Source organism: Caretta caretta, chromosome 7, assembly GCF_965140235.1.
Source record: "Caretta caretta isolate rCarCar2 chromosome 7, rCarCar1.hap1, whole genome shotgun sequence".
NCBI lineage: Eukaryota > Metazoa > Chordata > Testudines > Cheloniidae > Caretta > Caretta caretta.
The window spans coordinates 33124088-33142463 of NC_134212.1; the positions used below are offsets into that span (position 1 = coordinate 33124088).

Genomic DNA, 18376 nt, shown 5'->3' on the forward strand with positions numbered 1-18376 from the left:
TGCACAGACACACAGAGCAGAAGAGTGTTGGTTGCACACACATGTATACATACTAAAGGAACTGTGTGTTATATTCCACAATCGGTGTTGCACGCTATGGGGCAATGGGGCAATGTCAGTACACAATCATACCTAAGTCCACAATCAACTTGCACACACATGCACAAGCACATTCATTGTACCATCACCCACTCCCAGAGGACCCATGTGAAACTGTCCCTCTGTGTGTGCACAAGCACGAGAGGCCACAAGTCCGCTGCACAATCACACTCATCCCTGGGCACTGACAGCAATGTGATGTGTTTGATTCTCACACTAGTATATGGCCATCATCCCTCACCCACTTATGCATGGGGAGGGGTCGCAGAACCCCTCTCCACCCCGAGACACTCATATGGCAAGGACTGTTGCAGGCTGCTGCTCACACACTGAGTCCTAGGACACTCTCCTGGCTGGTGAGATCAGATGGGAGAGCTACCCTTGCATTGATGGAGGGGAATGGGCTGGTTATAGGTGGCTGGCACCATCCCAGGGAATCATGCACCCTGGTAGCTGTCTCAGACCAGTGGGGAGGGATGTGTAATAGTCACAGACCAGAGTCAATTGTGAACCTCCCCACACACACTCCATGGTGTTCCCTGGGACCTTAACACTGTGAACCCAGGGATATTGCATGCAGCCACCTCTGGGGCAGAGCATGGCAGAGCTGCACAGATCTACACATTCACATATTCATACCCTTGCTTCACATTTCCTACAAACCCTGAAACACATACACCTCCACGCACTCATATGCCTCCATGCACATGCCCTACACTCCTTCACCCTGATGCTCACATCATTGAACACTTGCACTCCCATGCACACACCCTTCACACTCATATGCCTCCTTCCACATTCCCTACAGGCTCACCCTGCCAATGCACCCCCCTCCCCTCAGGCAGGGCACTGGAACAAGGGGTGCTGGGGATGCAGCATGCCTCCTCGTTTGGCAACAGAATACCTGGCTTCCATTGTACACAGATGTTACTGTTTTATTCAATGGCTTACTGTTCCCTGCTCCAGTGCACATATCCTACAGGCTCACAGCCCCCCAGTGCACATGCCCTACACACTCCACACCACCCCCACTGCACATGCTCCATGTGCTCACTTCCTTCCACCCCCCATGCACACTCCCAAATCGCACACAGGCTGGAGCTATGGTCCCTAAGCCCTGGCCCCACATCCTTCCTGAACTGGCCCAGACTACGGTGCTCCTGTTAGAAAGGCACTGGCAGTCAGTCAGAGCTGTGGGAGGAGTGGGGTGGGGGACAGCAGGGAAGGGGAAGGGAGGAGGGTGGGAAGGATGGTGTCAGACACAGTGTTAGTTCAGCCCCAGAGAGTCGCTCTCAAAATAAAAACCGGACACAAGAGCAGCATGCCCCAGTCAGTCCCAGCATGCCATGCGGTATGGAGGGCCAGTGGCGCCACCCGTGGCAGGAGTGGGAATGACAGCCAGGACATCCAGTGGGGTTAACGGGTCAGCCTGAAGCCAGCCACACCCATCGGGTGGGATTCCCAATGGGACTGGGGGGACATCCCCTATAGGCTTGGTCCAAAGCCCACTGAGGGCAACGGAGAGACTCAGCTTTGGAGAAGGTGTGAGCGGATAACCCCATGGAACTACCCCAGATGCATAGTGCAGAGGGGTGGGGTGAGGGGGAAATGCAGTTTGCACCCCTAAATTAATGTTCCCTTTTTCATTGCCCCCATTACTCCCACCCCCCAATCAACATCTGGTCCTGATCCCACTGGCTGCCATTAGCCCATTTCCCACAATCCCTGGCGGGTTCGCTGCCATGGAGCAGATGTGACGCGCACAGAAGTTGCTTCATGGGATGGTGTTTTCCATGGATTTTTTGTTGTTGTTGTTTTCGGGGGGGAGGTAAAAGGAATAAAAAAAATGTAAAACCAAAAGAGAAATAATAAAGAAATAATATATTTTTTATATTTTTATTTTATTTTTTTAAAATCCAATAAAGTTAAAAAAATTTTGCTTTTCGAAAAGAAAAAAAAAGTTTTTTCCCCAAAAAATAAATAAAAATATAAATAAATTAAAAATGTTGCTTTTGGAAAAGAAAAAAAAAGACTTCTTAAAAATGTTTTTGGTTAAAAAATATTAATTACAAACTTGAGCAGTTCAAAAACAATGTTTTTTTTTAATACCACATTTAATAGGTTGGTTTTAATCTTATACCAACCTGGGTTACTGGTTATCGTCAATTTTATACTGACATTGATTTTTGGTTCATGTCAATTTTATACCAACCTTGGTTTGGTCAACTGGTTGGTTTTCAATCTACACCCACCTAAGTTTGATTGTACGGTGAGTATTAGATTCTTTTCATTTTGTACCAACTCTGCTCTGGCAGCAGGGTTGATTCTGCACTGACTCCAGGGTGGCTGACCAGTTCATTTCCAGTTCTTGATTTTAGACTTATCACACAGTTTGATTATTTAGTTTGTTAATTTTATGTGTGTTTGCGTAGTTTATTGCAACCTTTAAGTTTTGAAAATTACATTTCACTTTCTTTGTGTAGTACTTAAAGAAAAAATTAAGAAATTAAAATAATGATAATTAAAAACCCAATTAATTAAGTAAAAACAGAAAGGAGGGAGGGGAAAAGATAAAACCCACGGCAAACCAAACGATTAGACAATTAGAGTGATATCTACCAGGTAATGCAGTTTGTTTACCATAGCGTGTCCAATTCCTGCGTGCTATATGTATTAAAAAATAAAATAAATGAGGGAAAGGGGGAATAATAAAAAAAACAGAAAAGAAAAGGAAAAAAATGACCAACCGTGAAAATCAAGGGAGATAAAAGAGGGAAAAAATCAATTTTCCCATCGCAAGAAGGGCGATCAGGTTTTTTTAAAAAAAAAAAAGACTCCACCCACCATCCCCTCGCACATCCCACTCCCCCGAACAAACTCCTCCCCCTCCCAACCATAAAGTATTATAGAGAGAGAGATCTTGGTTAGTAAGAATAAAAGAAAGGAAAAGAGACTATTTAAATTAAAGACTTGAAAAGAAATGACCGACATTCCATTGGATGAGACAAGGAGGGTTAGTTCTGGCGTCTCTGGTTGAGAGCTGGAGTCTTTCAAGAAGCGTGTTAGTAACACACACACAAAAAAGTCGTCAACGTAATTTCTAACGAGGTGGGGAGTTGGGGGGGGTGAAGGGTGGGGAGCGGGAAGGAGGAAAAGCAAGGCCTGTGTTAGCAGGATTAGTAGATCCTAAGTGGCTCTGGGGTCAGCAGAGAGTCGGGGAGTGAGCTGTATCCCCAGCCAGGGGAGTCCAGATTTTGTCTTGTATGTTGTGTGGGGAGGAGTGTATTATTGGGGGAGTGCTGGGGACAAGTTGGTGAGGGGAGAGGAACCAGCTCCCCCACTCCAGTTCCTGATACTGTTAAAAATTTGTCCTGCTTTTTGTTAATTATTTTTCTTGATTAACTTTAGTCCAAAAAAAGGGAAAGAATCAGAAACCAGGTTAGAAGGAGAAGCCAGTATGGAGGGGGAGCCTCAGTCTGCAGGCAGGGAGGGGGAGGGGTGAGCAAGATGCACCCCATGCATCCACTCCCTGGACACCCACCTAACCTCTCCTACACCCCCACCATCTTCCCCATCTCTGCTATACCCCCACCCAACCTCCTCTACCTCCCCCACTTACCCCAGAACACACCAGCCACACCCGCCTCCCCCTCACCCCCATCCAACCTCCTCTACCTTCCCCACCTCCCCCGTACACACCAATCCCACACACCTCCCCCTCACCCCCACCCAACCTCCTCTACCTCCCCCACCACCCACAATACACACGAACCCCACACACCTCCCCCTCACTCCCACCCAACCTCCTCTATCATCCCAGAGCTGGGATGGAACCCAGGAGTCCCTTCCATGAGGCTGCTGGGAGATCAGTGGGTGTTTAGCAGTGGTATGAGTGGCTCGGGCGGGGGGCATGCCAAGCCCTGAGGGGCAGGGGACTGGAGGTCTCCCATCCATTTCTCCTTGGCTCCTGCGCTGCAGCATCATGCAGGTCCAGATATCCAAAGATGCTGGGAACTGCCAGCTCTGATCAGTGCAACGGGTGGATTTGTGCAGAGCGCATGGGCCACAATGCCCACAGGCAACAATTCCTCTCACCCGCGCCAGCCACAGAATGGGGAACTGACCCACGGGTGGGGGGAACAGTACCCATACCCAGGACACACCTGGCCAGCCTCACACAGAGGGATCCATCAGTAGAGCACAGCCCATATCCGTCTGTGCATGGGCTGGGAGTCAGGACTCCTGGGCTCTCTGCCTGGCTCCAGGAGGGGAATGATGTCTAGTGGTTTAGAGGGGGGTAACTTGGTATCAGGACTCCTGGGTTCTTTCCCCAGCTCTGGGGGAGGCCCATATACCATTCCCTGCCCTCCCCCCGAAGCCAGCCAGTCCATCCTCCCTGGGGCTGGATTGGAGCCAACACCCCCTAGAGGGGAAAGACCCCATGTCCCATTCCCCAAATCAGCCACAGAACAGCCTTCCTATTAGCTGTGGTGGCTAACTGCAACACCCGGCCCCTTGTCTTCATTGTGGGAGGCCCAGGACCCCCAGGGGGCAATGGGGCAATGCCCTTAGCTGAGTGCATGGAATTTAAGGCACCTTGTGGATGTGTCACTAGCTCATTGTGGCTCCAGGCTAGCTCGTCTCCAGGAGGGAGGGGGGATATACTTTAGGAGGCAATGCTCCTCTTTTGGGGAAGGGATGGGGGAAATTTATGGGGCTGAGAGGACCTTAGGTGAATTTGTTTCAGACACATCCTCTTGCTGGCATCTGGACTGCTGGGGACCAAGGGAGTAAAGAAGAACCAAGCCCAGCTTCCAGCCCATTTACCCACTGCCCACTGGCACCACAGCCCATGCACCCGCACCCACCCTTGGCACCATGAAATATTTGGGGGAGGGTGTTCTGGCTCCCTGCAAATTCCCATCCCAGCAACACTGCCCAGAGAGGGCATCATTGGGGCATGTCCCCCCAGAAATGCCATGGGGCAGGGACACACCACAGACAATGCTGTCCTGGAGGGGGACATCACTGGGGCACATCCCCCCAGCAATACCTTGGGGTGGTGGCGCACCACAGACAATGCTTCCCAGGGAGGATCACTAGTGCAAGCCCCCCTGTCCCAACCAGCTGGCACTGGTGCATACCTGGCGCAGGTTCCGGGTCACCCGGATGTCATGCCAGTTGTTGTCATTGAACTTGCCGTTGACGGGCTCCACCAGCGCCTCGAAGGCGCCTGACCCCAGGTTGATGACTAGCCACACAGCCCCGCTCTTGAGCGACAGGTTGACGTAGTCGGCCGACTTCCCCGTGTGCAGCATGAGGCCATTGCGCTGCAGGGTACGGAAGGACAGCGTGATCTCATCAGTGCTGCTCTGGATCGGGTTGTGGGACAGGTCATAGCAGAAGAATTCGTTGCCCTTGAAGGTCGCCACGTATTCCTCCTTCCCTGCACAGAGAGAAAGTGGCACAGTGAGAGGGGGCAGGTACACACCGGGTTTGTGCACTCAAGGTTTAGAGAACATGTAAGAAGGGGGCAGGAGCACACAGACTCTGTGTGCACAAGGCAGGATGAGAGAGTGCGAGAAGGCGGCAGGTGCATGAGGAGTGTGTGTACACGAGGTGGGATGAGAGCGTGCAAGAAGGGGGCAGGTGCATGAGGAGTGTGTGTGCAGGAGGTGGGATGAGAGTGTGCGAGAAGAGGGCAGGTGCACGAGGAGTGTGTGTGCACAAGGCAGAATGAGAGCATTCGAGAAAGGGGCATGTACACAAAGGGTGTGTAAATATCATTTTGCGTCTATGTTATTATTCATTTGTAGAGCTCAGAGGACTCAACTGTAATCGGGGCCCCGTCGTGCCAGGGGGCGCATAGACCCCCCAACTGAAATTGGGGTCCCCTTTTTGCTGGGCACTGCACAGACCTACAGAGAGACACAATCCCTATCATAAAGAGCTCACAGTCTAAATAGACAAAAGGGTGGGTGTGAAAACTGAGGCAATGAGCGACGAAAAGTGACTCACTCAAGTCAGTGGCATAGCTAAAAATAGACTCCCAGCCTGCCCCTGCTGTAATCCAGCAGCCCTCACTCCCCTGCCAGAGCTGGGGATGGCACCCAGGAGTCCTGGCTCCCAGCCCCCCTCCCCTGTGCTAGACCCCACTCCCATCCCAGAGCCAGGTACAGAATCCAGGAGGCCTTGCCCCCTTTCCAACCCCTAGGCTGCTCTATGCTAAAGCACTTTGTGTATGTCTGTGTCTCTTTCAGTGCTCAAAGTACGGGGAAGAAAAGAGGGGGGCCCTGCCTGTCAAGGGGCCTGCTTGAATTTAAACAGTAGTGAGAAGTACGAGGCCCCTCAGACAGAAGCAAGGTGGCTCCTAAAGGTAATAAGGGGGCCCAGGGTCTGTATTCAAGCAGTGGTGTCACTGTACGTGTGTGCATGTCTGTCTGTCTGTCTGTCTGAGTGTGCTCTCAATCCTCATCTCCCGTTGCCCGAGCAGCTATTGCCCTGGCAGCAGAGACACCCCTACCCTCCGGCCCAGTGCTGCCAGTGAGGGGAGTGCCCCTCTGCTGCTGGCACCTGACAATTATCTTGCCATCTGGTGATGCTGAAGAAACAAATTTGCCTGTCTCGCCTGTGCCCGGCCCCCGCAATCATCTTGTTAGTGTCAGCGCCAGTCGTTCGCGGCAGCGATCAGAGCCCGTCAGGACACGGGGGGGCTGGGGGAGGCTAGGGGGGCTGGTTCCCTAACAATCTCCCGCTCGGGAAAACACAATTTCCTAAAGAGCCAGCTTTTTGCCCCAGGAAATCTGCCCACAGACAGGCACTCAGCCCAAGCACCAACACCTGGCTCGCCAGGAGTAATGTCGCACTTAGGAGCAACTCCACTTAGAGAGTCTTGGGCAAAAACACGGCGCATTTTTATACCAGTATCACAAATAAATTGGTTAGTCTCTAAGGTGCCACAAGTACTCCTTTTCTTTTTGCGAATACAGACTAACACGGCTGTTCCTCTGAAACCTGGTTGACCTAGGGACAGCACCCCCCCAGTGAGCCTCCCACTCCACAGACTGCAGCACAGCGCCCCCTAGTGCCGCACTGGGGTCAGCACTGACTGTAAGGGGAGAGAGGCCCCACACTCCACAGACTGCAGCACAGCGCCCCCTAGTGCCGCACTGGGGTCAGCACTGACTGCAAGGGGAGAGAGGCCCCACACTCCACAGACTGCCGCACACCAGGATTGACCCTGCATATCATGAAGACAACTCCAGTGCCTTGTCTCCCCTAGGATTTTACATCATATACCTAACTCAGTATAAAACAACAATAATACGTAGCTCTGATCTAGGGATTTTCATCAGTAGATCTCAAAGTACTTTACTGAGCAGGTCAGCATCATTAACCCCACTTTACAGAGGGGTAAACTGAGGCACAGAGCAGGGATGTGATTTGCCCAAGGTCATCTATCAGCCAGTGGCCGCACTAGGAATGGAACCCAGCAGAGGTCAGTGGAGTCCCAGAGCAGTGCCCACTAGGCCATACTGCCTCCCCACCCCTCTCCTCTGCATTTCAGACACAGCCCTTGGCCCAAAGCAAACTCTCCCTCTGCTTGCAACTGCATCACCCCAGAAGAAGGTGCATCTCAGATCAGTCTAACATCACCATGTCCTCCAAGCACTCACAGTCCCCTGACCCACTAGGCCTGCGTCACACACAGCACCTCTATAAATCTGTTCCTAACAGCACCTGAACTCTGTGCTGTCGGCCTGGCTTTTCTGTTTTCTCCCTCTCTTTATGGCAAAGGTTATAAAATCTAAATGAAACAAATTATTCTTTCACTGCAAGAAGGGTTTAAAAACCATAGCCAGCCACAGATCACACCTCAGCCTGCCAGCAGGCTGCTGGTACCTGTGTCCACAGGAACTAGGATTAGACCTTTCATGTGCCAATCTGACAGCTGGGGAGGGTGACTGTGAGAGATGTGTATTCAGAAGAGCAGTAAGGTTGGGATGGGGGACATTTCTGGATGGGGAGTGGGGGCTGTTTACACAGGGATCTCTCGCCTGGCGGTGAGATGCAGCCACTTCTGGGGTGGGATGCAGCATTATTTAACTCCCACACAGCAACATGGCCTGACTTCTGTGGACACGTAGTGAAGGAAAACGCCGTATCAAATTCAAACAGCAGTTTTTGCGGCAAGACAGAATGGACTCACCCACCTGGGATTTTGCCAAGACACCAGGTTCAATGCCTGAGGATTTAATGAACACAGGGGTTCACGTTGGCTCTATGTCACATTGGAAAACCAGAATTTATCGCAGCACAGTGCCCCCTAGCATCATGCTGGGGCACTGGGGTCAGCATAGTCCAAGAGGGGAAAGCGCCCCCTACTGGGCTCCTGCCTGCTCCCTGCAGCACAGCACCCCCTAGGGGGCATTGCTGTCCCAGCCTGCTCCCACGCAGCACAGGGAGTGCTAAGTAGCCAGTCAATTCAACCCCTTGGCCTCCCCCACAGCAGCCAGGCTCCTAAATTGCTTCTTCAGGGCTCTGTGTTGGCAGGATATAAATCACCTCAGCAGGGACAAGCTGGGGGAGCAATTAATTCTTTGCTAACCCCAGGGCCACACTACCTGGCTCCCACCCAATCCCCCTGCCCGCCTCTCAGCCCCTCTGTAAGTACTTTTCTCTGGTGAAGCTCCATGACCTTGGACTGGATCCATCCCTCTTAGTCCCATCTGCTTGCACCCCATATGGAGCAGCTGCCCATGGGGGGCTCCGATCCAGACCTGGGGTGCGAGGGAGAGGAGTGATTGGGAGAGAGGAGCTCAGAAAGGGTGACCCCAAGGGACAGCCTGGAAGGGGGGAAAAGGGGGAATGAAACAGAAAGGGAAAGAAAGAGACAGACTTGAAGGGATGGATGAATAGATAAATGTGTATGGGGAGAGCAGAGGCATGCATTCGTAGATAGAGGCATGTGTGGGGGAGGGCACTGGCTGCAGGGATATGGGGGGAAGTGATGTGGAGACGAGCGGGTTCTGGGGGAGGGGGTTCTGGCTGGGCCCGCAGCAGGGGTATGGGGCGGGGAAGGGAGGGGCAGGGAACAGGCCAAGGCGGCCCCGAGCGCAGAGCAAGGGCTTGTGTCCTGCTCACATGCTCCCTCCTACCCCCCCCCCCCCAGCAGGTGGCCATGCAGGCTCCCACACTCTGTGCGGGGATGCGTCAGGGGAACCTCAGCAGGGATCTTACACTGAGACTAGAGTCCCTATTAGCCTGGGCAGCACAGCGCCTCCTGCTGGAGCACCCCCCAACCAGTCACAGGAGCCTGCATTTGACAACAGCCATCAGAGCCTGCCAATCCCCACCACGCACCCTCCCCACTAGCACAGCACCCACCCACTGGCATCAAGAACCCCGGGGGTCGTGGTCTCTGCCCAGGGCCATGCCCTGCTCCAAGCTGAAGCGTGCAGCTGCTGGCAAGGCTGCTTTCCAAAGAAGTCGGCCAAAGCTAAGAACATCCCCCTTGCCCACCTCTTTCAGCACTGCCACTTCCTCCCCCCTGTCCTGCCAGTTCCATGACCCCAGATCCACTGCCCCAGAGCCAGAATGTTTCTCGTCACTGCAATAACAACAGAAACAAGAGTAACCGACCAATGCAGCAACACCTGCCTGAGTGTGCAGAGAGCCTGAGCCAACTGCTGCGAGAGGGGAAAGCAGCCCAAGTGCAAGGGAGACAGTAATACCTGCTTGCATGTGCAGAGACTCTGAGCTAATAGGCTGATACAACGTCTGAAACAATCACTCCTCTGCTAAGAATCAAGTTGTGAGTGGGGTCTAGTGGGTTAGAGCAGGGGAGCAGGGAGTCAGGACTCCTGGGTTCTAACCCCAGCTCTGGTGGGGGAATGAGGTCTAGTGGGTTACAGCGGGGCAGGGGGACTGGGAGTCAGGACTCCCTGCACCTATCCCCAGGTTGGCCATTCACTCACTATGTGATCTTGAGGAAGTCACTTACCCTGCTCCATGCCTCAGTTTCCCCATTCAAATAGCTAGATGGGGGTGCGTATGGGGTAGAGGCAGAGCAGGGCAGACAGGAGTGTATTGAGAGGGACTATTAGGTTTTATTCCACACAGTGTTTCCCCTGGCTCAGTGATCCCCACTGCTTTAGCCTTTCCCATAACTCCCTACTCTGCCTCGTGCTCTGGCCCCAGACTTCCACCAGCCCCGATTATCTGTCCGATCGCTCCTTTCCCATAAACCCAGCTGGCAAACCAGGCAGCCAGAGCGATTCCCACTAGGGCCTGAAGGTGGTGAGATGCTGTCCTGCCTGTGCTCAGCCCCCATCCCCTGTGCTCTCTCTCTCTCACCACCTCCACACACCCCGATTGCATCCCATGTTCTAACACCCCACAGGAATCTGCAGCCTCCACTTCCCAACTGGACGATGTCCTGGCAAAAGCGCTGGGGGTGGGGGGCTGAGCTATGAGAGCCCCAGCCCCCCTCTGCTGAGTTCCCCATCCCCATCCTTTTGGTCTGGTCTGGCCTGACCTGGGGCAGCTCCCTCCATCCAAAACCACAAGCAAGTCACATGGTCATGTCAGCATTCAGCCCATTCCCAGCAGCCTTGGCCACAACTGCCCCCACCCCCGAGAGCCTGCCCCAGCCACACCTGCACCCACCCTGCGCCGACAGCCTGCCCCACCCACAACTCCCCTCCCCCCCCGATAGCCTGCCCCAGCCACACACACCCCCGACAGCTTGCCCCAGCCACAGCTCCCCCCCGACAGCCTGCCCCAGCCACACATGTACCCCAGACAGCCTGCCCCAGCCACATACACATCCCTGAGAGCCTGCCCCAGTTAAAACCTCCAGTCACAACCCCTCCACACCTTCCCCAGCACCAGCTTGTCCCTGCACCTTGTCCTACCAGGATCCCACACCCCAGTTAGCACACCCTTGTCCACCCATCTCACCCAGAGCAGCTGGTGTCCACAGGCACTGGGATGCGGGGTGGATCTTAATTAGTGGCAGCCAGAATTGTCCCAATGTTCCCAGAGCAGGGGCAGCAGCGGAGAGCGATCCCTCCCCCAGCACACACTTCCCCCAGTATGCCCCCACAGTGGTGGAGAGGGCATCTTGGTCTCCCTTGCTTGGGCTGAGCCCACCGGAGAGCCAGCAAACTCATCTCAGGCAGAGAGGAAAGGGCCAGCTGGGGCTGGATTTGACCTGGTGACCTACAGGAGAAAGACTCTGTATGTTGTTAACTGGGGTGGAACTGCAGTCTATTCCCTGGAGGGTGGCCAGATCACCTCCTCCAGCCTATTCCCCCCGCCAGGGGGCAGGGTCACCTCCTACAGCCTCTTCCCAGGGTCGCCCCCTACAATCCAAAGTGGGGCAGGGTTGCTCCTACATTCTATTCCCCCGCATGGAGCAGGGTTGCCCCCTGCAGTCTATTCTTTGTAAGACAACGAAGGCTCTGTATGGGGATAAATGGAGGGGGTGCTGGCTCCGCATTATCGTTAGAGATTTTAATTGTGACTATTTTTCTCCAGCGAGAGCTCCCAGCCTCGGGGCAGCAGGATCGATAGCCAGACTACGATGGATAGAACATGGGGGCAGGAGGGGGAGCAGGGTTCAAGGGGTCATGGGCTTCTTGAGATGCAAGTCATGTGGGAGCTCTCCTTGTCTGAGTGTGAGGTACTGTGGGACACATGCTAGACTCCATGCCCCTCCCACAGCTGGGATAGAACCCAGGAGTCCTGGCTCCCAGCCCTCGCTAGAGGCACATGGGCTGGGGTGCAGAGCTCTGTGGGGAATGGATGCAAGGGGAAGGGCTGTCATTCAGCACTGCAATGAGGATATGGTGCCCACCCTGCTGCACTGGGACCTCTGCTTGGAGATGGGCAGGGCCCCTGTCATGGAGTCCCTGAGCGATGCTCTGGAACTGCTCCCCATGAAGCCAGTCAGGACTCTGGGGCAGTCGCCTTCCTGTGAGCAGCCTGTCTTCAGGACACACAGCTCACACAGCTTCCACCTTCCTGGGTCTGACCTCGGAGCATTCAGCATCCTCTGCCCCTCCGTGCGCTTCCCACAGCGAGTCCACTCAGGTGGGGCTCCTGGGGAAGCCAGAGGGCCCTGCACCCCAACTTCGCAGTCAGACGTGACTCTCAGCCAGCCAGTAAAACAGAGGTTTATTAGACGACAGGAACATGGTCTAACACAAAGCTTGCAGGTGCAGAGAACAGGACCCCTCAGCTGGGTCCATTTTGGGGGGCAGTGAGCCAGACAACCACGTCTGCCCTTCACTCCATGTCTCCAGCCAGCCCCAAACTGAAACTCCCTCCAGCCCCACTTCCTCTGGGCTTTGTCCCTTTCCCGGGCCAGGAGGTCACCTGATTCCTTTGTTCTCCAACCCTTTAGCTCTCACCTTGCAGGGGGGAAGGGCCTAGGCCATCAGTTGCCAGGAAACAGGGTGTCGGCCATTCTCTGTGTCCAGACTCCTGCAAACACCTGCCCTCTAGGGCTCTGCAGTGATCATACACCCTTACCCCCCACCACCTAGATACTTAAGAACTGCCTAGGGGAAACTGAGGCAGCCCCACACTATTCAGAGGAAACATTAAGAACAGTCCCACTTTGTCACAGCCCCACATTCACCCCCTTTGGAAGCACGCCTGGGAGGGCCTACGATCCTGTCAAACTCAGCACCAGAGGTACCCCCCCCAAACACACAGAGATGGGTGTGGAGAGACACTCACACTCACAGAAACACACCCTATGTACACACTCACTACAGACACATGCACTCGCACCTGAACACACTGCACACACATTAAGCACAGACACACAAACACAGGACACGTATTGACCACAAACAATACACTCATGCTGCACACATACACTCACACTCAGACACTTGTGCACTGTACATGCTACACACACTAAGCACACACACCCACAGCACATACACATACCCTCGCTGCACACACACTAAGCACAGACTCACACAGAGCGCACACACAGACCACACGTATGTGAACGCAAATGCTACACACACACACTCAGACACACTCAACCCTCCCAAGCTCCCAGTCCAGTGCAGTGCTAGCTGGCTGCGTGTGCATTTCTGCAGCACAGCCTGCCGGCTCCTCTCCCACAGCTCCGCTCTTGGTTTCCCAGACAAAGCAGGGGTGCTGCCCCATCTGACAGGTCCTGACAGCACTCAGAGCTTGGGTGCAGCAGGGAGCACGCACCAGGGGGCACACAGCATGTTGCATAGAAGCCAAACACCACCCTCCAACACACACACACAGCTACTTATTGCAGTGTGAACATGGAACTTTAGCAAAAACATGCCAGTAGCTCTGAGCTTAAAGCTAAGAGGCAGCACGGTGCAGTGGGTAGAGAACTGGACTGGGAGCCAGGACTCCTGGGCTCTCGTCCCAGCTCTGGGAGGGCAATGGAGATTTGTGGTTTAGGGAAGACGAGACTGGGACCTTGGGACAGTTCATTCCCCTCTTGAAGCCTCAGTTTCCCCTTGAGGGCAGGGATTGTCTCTGTGTGTCGGCACAGGGCCCACGATATCTCAGGCACGGCCTGCGCGGTGATGGGCTCCTATAGTTGCTATCACAATAATGAGCCCCACAAGCTATTGAGACAATTCATCCTGATTTCTCCTGGGACCAGATCTGCCCCATGGCTGGCAGTGAGCTGGGAATGGCCTTCCCGCAGGCGGGCGAGACTGCAGTAAACCCAGAATATTTCCCCCACTCCGACCTGACATTTTTATCGTACAAATATGTTTGTGCCTGTGCAGAGAGAATGAAAATCGACTCCAGTCCTGGGGAAACGTACGCACCTCGAGGCGGGCGTGGAGAGCAGAACATTTTAAATGGAACAAATTTGCTATTTTCTTTCCTTTCCCAGTGCCTGCAGCAGGAAAACAAACACTCTCCCGCACTCCATTATGCTCTCCCCACATCCCTGCCTCCTCCGGCCAGCCCTGGAACATCCCAACAGCGACTGCAGTTCCCATCTACCACCCAGAATCCACCCATACTCCCCTCATCCCTACCCCTCACATATAGCCAGAGCACCTTGCAATCCTCGCTCTGTCCCAGACAAATTCCAGCAAGGACCATTCCCCACCAACCTCTGCCCCAGCAGTCGACTTTGGGATTCTCCTTCGCTCCCTGCTCCCAGTCATGGTGTCGTGTGGTTAATAAAGCCCATGGCGCTGAGTGAGGGAACCCTGTATAAACAGCCCCCGCACCTCACCTTAGAGCTGGCTGCATCTCTGTGACTGGGCAAGAAATCCATTACCTATACTTCCAACCAGGGCTGGCATGTAACCAGCGACCCAGGATGGGATTCTCTCTCTTGCCTATCATTCCCAACTCCTTCCCGGGCCCAGGGTTTGAGGGGAAGCGGCATATACATAGGAGGGGGACGCCATCTCCCCCAGCTGATGTGGCAGCTGTTTGTGGGGAGGCACAAGGATGAAATTAATTCCCTCCTTTATCCCCTCTGGTCACCGGCAGGTTTTTTTCCCCCTCTGTCTTCTCTTGCTGGAATTGACGAGGGGCTGTGGGATCTGAGAGCTGGAGGGGAGCTGGGATGGACCCACCTGGCTCCCAACGTGGCTTCAGAGCCCAGAGCACCTTCCCCATGTTCAGAGCTCTTACCCCAATCTGGAAGAGTGGAAGATACCACCCTGCCCCCTCTCCCATCCATCTCCTGATTCTGTGCCTGCAAGTTCTACCCCAGTGGGGCTCCAGCGACTAGGGACAGAAATAGGGTGTGAACCCAGCATCTGGGTCAAACAAACACCCTAGCTTGGGACTCCAGATCTGTTCCACGTAGCACTCCTCATTGGGAGAGGCCAAGGCTGGAGCAGACAGGAGCTCCCCTCACAGCCAGTGCTCCTGCCCTGCTCCCTACAACGCCCCCCACTGGGAGATGCTGGGGCTTCCCTCCACCTCTGGGGTGAGACAAAGGGGCAGTTTATACAGGGATCCCTTGCCCAGCACTGCCATGTAACCACCTCTCAAGTGGGGTGCAGGGGCCTGCAATCCTGCTCTGCTCCCACTTCAAACTGCAGGGTGTCTGTAATAGGATAAGTTGCTGCATTCAGATCAGAGGACGGACAAAGGAGGGTGACCTCATTCTGGGACTGGCAGGTCACCCCAATAACAGGGTGATGGAGCCTGGCACAGCTATTGAGAGGAGGAGGGGTGAGAGGGTGACCCTCTAGAATGCCCCCCATCCCAGCAATGCTCAGGGCTGCTACAAACATACTCAGGTCCATCTGGAGCGGTAGACACTATGTATCATGCCCATGGGCATGCCAGCCATCTGGGCCCTACACAATGCCTCAGGGCCCTGCCGGCTGGCACCGCCCATCCCCGTTCACCCACCAGGGCTTAATTTGAGTGTCTAATTGCTTTAAAAGATCCCCTAAAGCTCTCGCTGCTCTCCTCCCACCCCCTGCCACGATAGTCTTCCGGCCACACCTGACCTGAGCGACCAAAGTTTTAGTGCTGAAAAGTGCCAGTAAAGACAGCGCTTTATCTCTGGGAGCCGCGCTCCCGGTGACAAAGCTGCCACCGCTCGTTAGGGGTAGGGGGCTTATTGCCAGGAGAGAAAACCCTAAGAGAAAACAAGAGCCCCTTAACAACAGAAAGAAAAATCAACATCATCCCCTGCCCGCAACGGGGCCAGGGCCGGATTCTGATCTCTGCTCCCCGGGGTCAATCCAGAGTCACCCACTGACCGCACTGGGGACAGGGCTGGATTTCACACACTTATAGGAACATGCCTTTTCATTTTGCAGTGTCACATACATGCCCTATGCACACTCGTGCACATTCACATTCATCCACACACTGCACACATGCCTGCCCAAACTCCCTTGTATGCACACACACACCTGATCGTGTGCTCATTTGTGTGCACACTCACACACTTGTGCGCACACTCACACACTTGTGCACAACTTTCTCCCTCATGTGTGCATGCACACTCAAACATGCTTCATGCACATCTGCCCTTTCATTGGTGCGTGCATTCAAACACATGTGCACAGAGTTGGCATTCTCACCCCCACTGATGTCCCCTCTGAAACTGCAGTTGGATGGGTCTTTAGCGTGCAGCATGCACTGGCTGTACAACGGAGAGGGCGTGTGGGTGTGAATGCTGTGCCCACACTGCCCCCTGCCCAGTGGGCAGCACACTTCACTGCCACCCCAGCCGTTCCCGTTCCCTACTCCGGGTCCCACGGCAATCGCTCGCTGCCAGGAGCCGCATGGTGCCCAGCTAACCCCGCACTGGCATCAACTCCTCCTCAGAGCCACAGGCAGAGTGCAGGAATCATGGCGGCTGTGATCAGCCTCCCCGGACTGCTGCCTGCAGCTGGGCTACAGCCTCGTGGCACCTCCCCCTTCCAAAATCTGCCCCTCTAGCCACACTGGCCTAAAAATCAGGTGGTCTCAGTGTCTCCCCCCCCAGACTGGAAGGGAGTCAGATCACGTGAGCCAGAGATAAGCCCCCACAACCCCAAGCACTAAATTCAGTCTGCTAACCTTTGCCTTCAGGGCCACTTTGTAGCAGACACACCAAAGACCTAGAGAGATGACTCCCCACACACACACTGGGCGCCACCAGAGCCAGCTAGAAAGATGAGACTCACCACAACCCCCTCCCCACTGGACCCATGAGCTGGTTAGAGACACAAAACCCCACACCCCAGGACGCTAGCGGCAGGATTCACACCCCCAGTCACATTGTGGCACATCCATCCTTGCCCCCCTTGGCACACAGACAGCTTAAGACATTACCTCCTTGATACAAGAGACCAGGACAATTAATCCCCGCCACCCCCCAAAATCTCCCCAGGGACCCAGCACGCCAGCATCCTGGAGTCCAGTCGGCATGGCAACCAGCCCGCGGCCTGATCCAGGGATATTATCGTCTCCTCAACATCGCTTAGCGACCACCACCATGAGAGAAAAATACCGAGGGGCAGTACCTCTAAACACCATGTGTCCCCCTCCCCCCGTGCCACAGAGATTCCTGCCTCACGTGCCCATAACCCTCCATTAACCTCCCCAAAACGAACAGCACAGGATGGAAATAACCCCACTTCCACAAGCAAAATCGGCTTTCCCCCCACAGCCAGTGCTCCTGCCCTACTCCCTACAGCACCCCCTATGAGGAGAAGTCAGGGCTAGAGCAGCCGGGCGCTCCCCCCACAGCCAGCGCTCCTGCCCTGCTCCCTGTTGGTAAACAGCTGCAAACAGCGGCACTGCAGCTGTGTGCGTGCTATGGTTTCATGTATTCTTGTGCCATTGTTCTATTTGCACTCACAACAGCGAGTCTGTTTTGCAGGGCTGTTTTGGCTGATGGTGAAGCTGTGCATATATGGACATCCCAAGGCTAGACAGCGTGTGGGGCGCGGGCAGTGGTGAGCTGGAGCCAGGTCGCACCAGTTCGCGCGAACTGGTTGTTAAATTTTGAAGCTGGTTTAGAACCGGTTGTGGGCAAACTCCGGTCTGCGGCCCACATGCAGCCCGCAGGACCATCCTGTCCATCCCTCCTGAGCTCTCGGCTGGGGAGAGTCCTTCACTCGCTCCGGGCCTTCAGCAGCACTTCGGCGGCGGGTCCTTCACTCGCTCTGGGCCTTCAGCAGCACTTTGGTGCGGGTCCTTCAGTGCCGCTGAAGACCCGGAGCAACTGAAGGACCTGCCACCGAAGTGCCGCTGAAGACCCGGAGCAACTGAAGGAACCAGTTCTTCAGCTTCTGGCAGTTCATCACTGGGCGTGGGCATGGTTGAGGGGCTGTGGGCTTGTTTTCTGCATGCAACCATTTCCTGTGCTTTAGGCTGTGCCGTTCGTGTGTACCACCGGGGCATGTGCTTTGTACGTACTGTTGGGAGCCCAAGTGAGTGTGTATTTGTACAAGATGTGCTGAGCGTGTACGTGGATTGAGTTGTGGGGGGGGCGTATGTGCATGCAATGTGATGAGTGTATTTGTGTAGGGTGGAGAGGGTAGTGTGGAGGGTATGAGTGTGTTGTGTTTGCGATGTGTTGTGTGTGATGCTGTACAGTTACGTGCTCTGTGCTCCTTCTTTACACACCTCCTTGGCAATGCAGAATTTCTATCACAGCAGCTAGTAATCCCAGAGCCGTGTGTCTCCCTGCCAGCACTCCAGTTCCCAGCCATATCGCCCCAGCCCCAGCACGGAAGGAGACAGATGGGAGGGAGTTTTCAAGTGTGCGGCAATTCAGATA

At 54.5% G+C, this 18376-nt stretch overlaps 1 protein-coding gene across 26 annotated transcripts in view; it reads right to left on the bottom strand.

Annotated features, from left to right (window-relative positions):
- NRXN2 (neurexin 2) overlaps positions 1-18376 on the bottom strand; it is a 287195-nt gene that overhangs the window by 176185 nt on the left and 92634 nt on the right. For 13 of the 26 annotated variants that reach the window (XM_048858529.2, XM_048858522.2, XM_048858520.2 and 10 more), the window contains 2 exons: positions 5244-5545; positions 2719-2763 (listed from right to left, as the gene is read on the bottom strand). In XM_048858529.2, coding sequence (XP_048714486.1) covers positions 2719-2763; positions 5244-5545 — 347 coding nt within the window. The remainder of the gene's footprint in view (positions 1-2718; positions 2764-5243; positions 5546-18376) is intronic. The other 13 variants (XM_048858544.2, XM_048858546.2, XM_048858540.2 and 10 more) reach the window with 2 other exon arrangements.